Genomic DNA, 3,094 nt, shown 5'->3' with positions numbered 1-3,094 from the left:
CGTGGCAGCTTCCCCATCCAGAAAACCCTTCCACTTTACTATATTCCCTAAAATACCCTTCTTTAAATGATCCCCCACACCAGACGCCTCTTCAGCCCAAACAATTTGTCGTTTTACATTCTGTTTTTCCTTCTTCACACAACGTGTCCTGTCGCCGGAAACAACCATTCATTCTGCCTTCTTCGAAACAACACGCCTCATCGTCAACGGTTTCAACCTCTCTATAAAATGGCTAACACCCTTCGTACCACCCAGTCTCTATCACTTCTTTCTGTCTTTCTGCCAAAGAAATCTAAACATGTCTTATTCACTACTTTCTGATTTGGATGCTACTCGCAAAGACTGGCTGATTAGAGTCGGAGTCTGCCGGCAGTGGGAGTTTATTAATTACAAGCGCAGCCCAGACATGATAAGCCTTGACATGATACTAATTGATGAAAAGGTATGCATAATTCACATCCTTTGCTTCCAATTTTTAATATCCTTATTACGCAGTGTCTTCCACATTGACTTCTCTCAGGGAACTTTGATGCACGCAATAATATGGAAGAACCAAGTCAATAAGTTTCGTGATAAGTTGAGTGAAGGATTTGCAGTCATTATTAGAAATTTCAAAGTTTCAGCATTAACCGGTGACTACAGACCAGTACAGTCGAACTTTAAAATAACATTTTTGCGGAAAACTGCCATCCAAAAACTATAGGATGATATTGTCCATATCCCTCAGAATGGTTTTCAGTTTATTCAACCAGAAATTATTCGCTCAAGGATCAACAACAACATTCTCCTGTCAGGTATATTTATTCCTTTCAATTATGGTAGACGCCGTGTGGACCGTATACAATGAATAATTCCCCTCCTAACTTGTAGATGTTGTTGGATGCTTATGCGGAATTGGTGATGTAGAAAGTGTGGGTTCAAAATGGAAGAAGCGCGACATACACATTCTTACTGATCCGTAATTTTCTTAACTCATTTACGTTCATATTCATTCATCCCCAAATTGCAGCATTAAAACTCATATTGATTCACTGTGTAATAAATTACAATTATCTTTTAGAGAGGATCTGACTATCAAAGCAAGGATAACTTTGTGGGAGGACCATGGCGAATCATTTTACCCCTATGTATATCCCAACGACTTTGGACCCTACATTGTCATTATCACTGCTACAACGGTCAAAGAATTCAGAGGTATGTACTTATTCTGAACATGCTGCAACATTAGAGTAGAGACATGTATATGCCGTTATGACAATTAGATTGTTGTTTATTTCATAATAGGCGAACTAACTTTTGCCACCACCGCTGCAAGTAAAATTTTTGTCAATCTTAAAATGGACAACATCACCGCCTTGCTTCATAAATTCTCAAAGAAGTCAGTTGATGTTGTAACTATTGCGAGTGGAAACTCAAGTAACGTTCCCAATGCACAAGCTATGTTTGAAAACAGGATGACTGTTGCAGAATTATTAGATTCTGAATGGAGTCCCGACATAGAGGTTAGTACCATAATCACCCTTCAAACCAAAATCACCTGCATTTTATCAACATACTGCCTCTTTTTTATATGTGTACCAATGTATATATGTTTTAATGTATGTATCTTCATTATTCATATGGTAGGAATGTGTGGTTACACTCCGTGCACAGATCACTGCAGTAGAGAATTTCTTTGATTGGTATTACATTTCATGTAACTTCTGCAACAAGAAAGTTGAATCTTCAAATTGTGTCTACACATGCCCGAAGTGCAACAAACAATGTGACTTACCATTGATTAGGTAAGCAACTAATAAACATTCTATTCACACCTTATATTTCAAGGAACACTAACGTTTTATACACACACAGGTTTAAAATCCACATTAACGTCAAGGACAATGGTGGGAACACTACTTTGGTCCTGTTTAATGGAGTCGCTGAAAAACTTCTTGATACTTCTGCCCACAAGTTGGTTAATCGTTTGTCCAAAAGCGAGACAAATATACCGCCCCAGATTCAAAGTCTTTGCGGGATGGAATTGGTCTTCAAACTCAAATTGAGCAGTTTCAATTTGAAAGAAGGGCTGGAAAACTATACAGTCACAGAAGTTTATTTGCCTGATGAAGAATTAGAATTGCAGCACCGCATAAACAAATACAAAAGGGTTAAGGTATACAGTGTGATTTTTTTGTCAAATTCAAACTCTCTTGATAGTAAATCATTCATCTTCTGTACCATCCATTCAACATAAACCCTCCTTACTTATTGGGATGGTTTTTACTGTACAGGGAAAGAGAAATTGGAAGATTCCACTGAACAAACAGACTTCAATGCGGAAGGATCAAACACAGACTACTCTAAAGAACTTTCTGATGAAGAAGACACTTTTTTTTCCAAACAAAGAGTTTATTCAAGAAAGTTGAAGAAGCGAAGGAACTTATTTATAGCTGACAGTGAAGAGAGTGATGGTGACACCATAAAAAGGACAAAGTAGAGTTATTTTTATGCTAGGGACCTTAACATTATTAGTTTGCTCAAAAAGTGAGAACTTTTTTTGTTTAACAGTGGCTATATATAGTTGATGTTTGTTATGGTAGGTGATTAGGTTTAGTTTAGTGTCAAATAATCTTTCATTACTAAATGCACATTTCTATAAAAGTTGAGTTGTTTATATATGTCATCTCCCAACACACATTTTGCTCCTTAAATTATACGTAGCTACTTATCAAGTTGACAATTAGTCGCTCAAATTACGGTCTTCTGAAAATCCTCACCCACAAACATATTAAACTTTGTAGGAGTCGTTACTGCATAGTTGAACAATAAAATGCAATAATTACAAAACCATTTTCGGAGAAGTCAAACAAAGATACAAACTTGTTGCATGAGCAGCTTTTTTTATGGCCCTTGCACCTCTCCAAATCTCATGCTGAATTGCTGCATTCTGCTCTTCACCGCCAGACTATTTAGATATTGCATTTGATATTCCAGGAAAGAAATCTAACTCACTTTCGCCGTCATTACGAGGCCCATAAACCTGCATACCAAACTCAAAACACTTACTAAGCAGATACAAAACTAGAGCCATCTTCGCAGACATTGTTTGTGG

General features: G+C 37.2%; 1 protein-coding gene across 1 annotated transcript; it reads left to right on the top strand.

Moving 5' to 3' along the window:
• The first annotated feature begins 298 nt into the window (after positions 1-298).
• Positions 299-2,479, top strand: LOC107020428 (replication factor A protein 1-like). The gene is made up of 9 exons (XM_015220783.1): positions 299-442; positions 521-646; positions 704-794; positions 907-958; positions 1,061-1,194; positions 1,285-1,502; positions 1,627-1,784; positions 1,855-2,162; positions 2,274-2,479. The coding sequence occupies exons 1-9, from the start codon at positions 299-301 to the stop codon at positions 2,477-2,479; spliced, it is 1,437 nt and encodes a 478-aa protein (XP_015076269.1).
• Positions 2,480-3,094: the final 615 nt, after the last annotated feature.

Source organism: Solanum pennellii, chromosome 1, assembly GCF_001406875.1.
Source record: "Solanum pennellii chromosome 1, SPENNV200".
Taxonomy (NCBI): domain Eukaryota; kingdom Viridiplantae; phylum Streptophyta; class Magnoliopsida; order Solanales; family Solanaceae; genus Solanum; species Solanum pennellii.
This window is presented reverse-complemented; position numbering and strand designations above follow the sequence as displayed.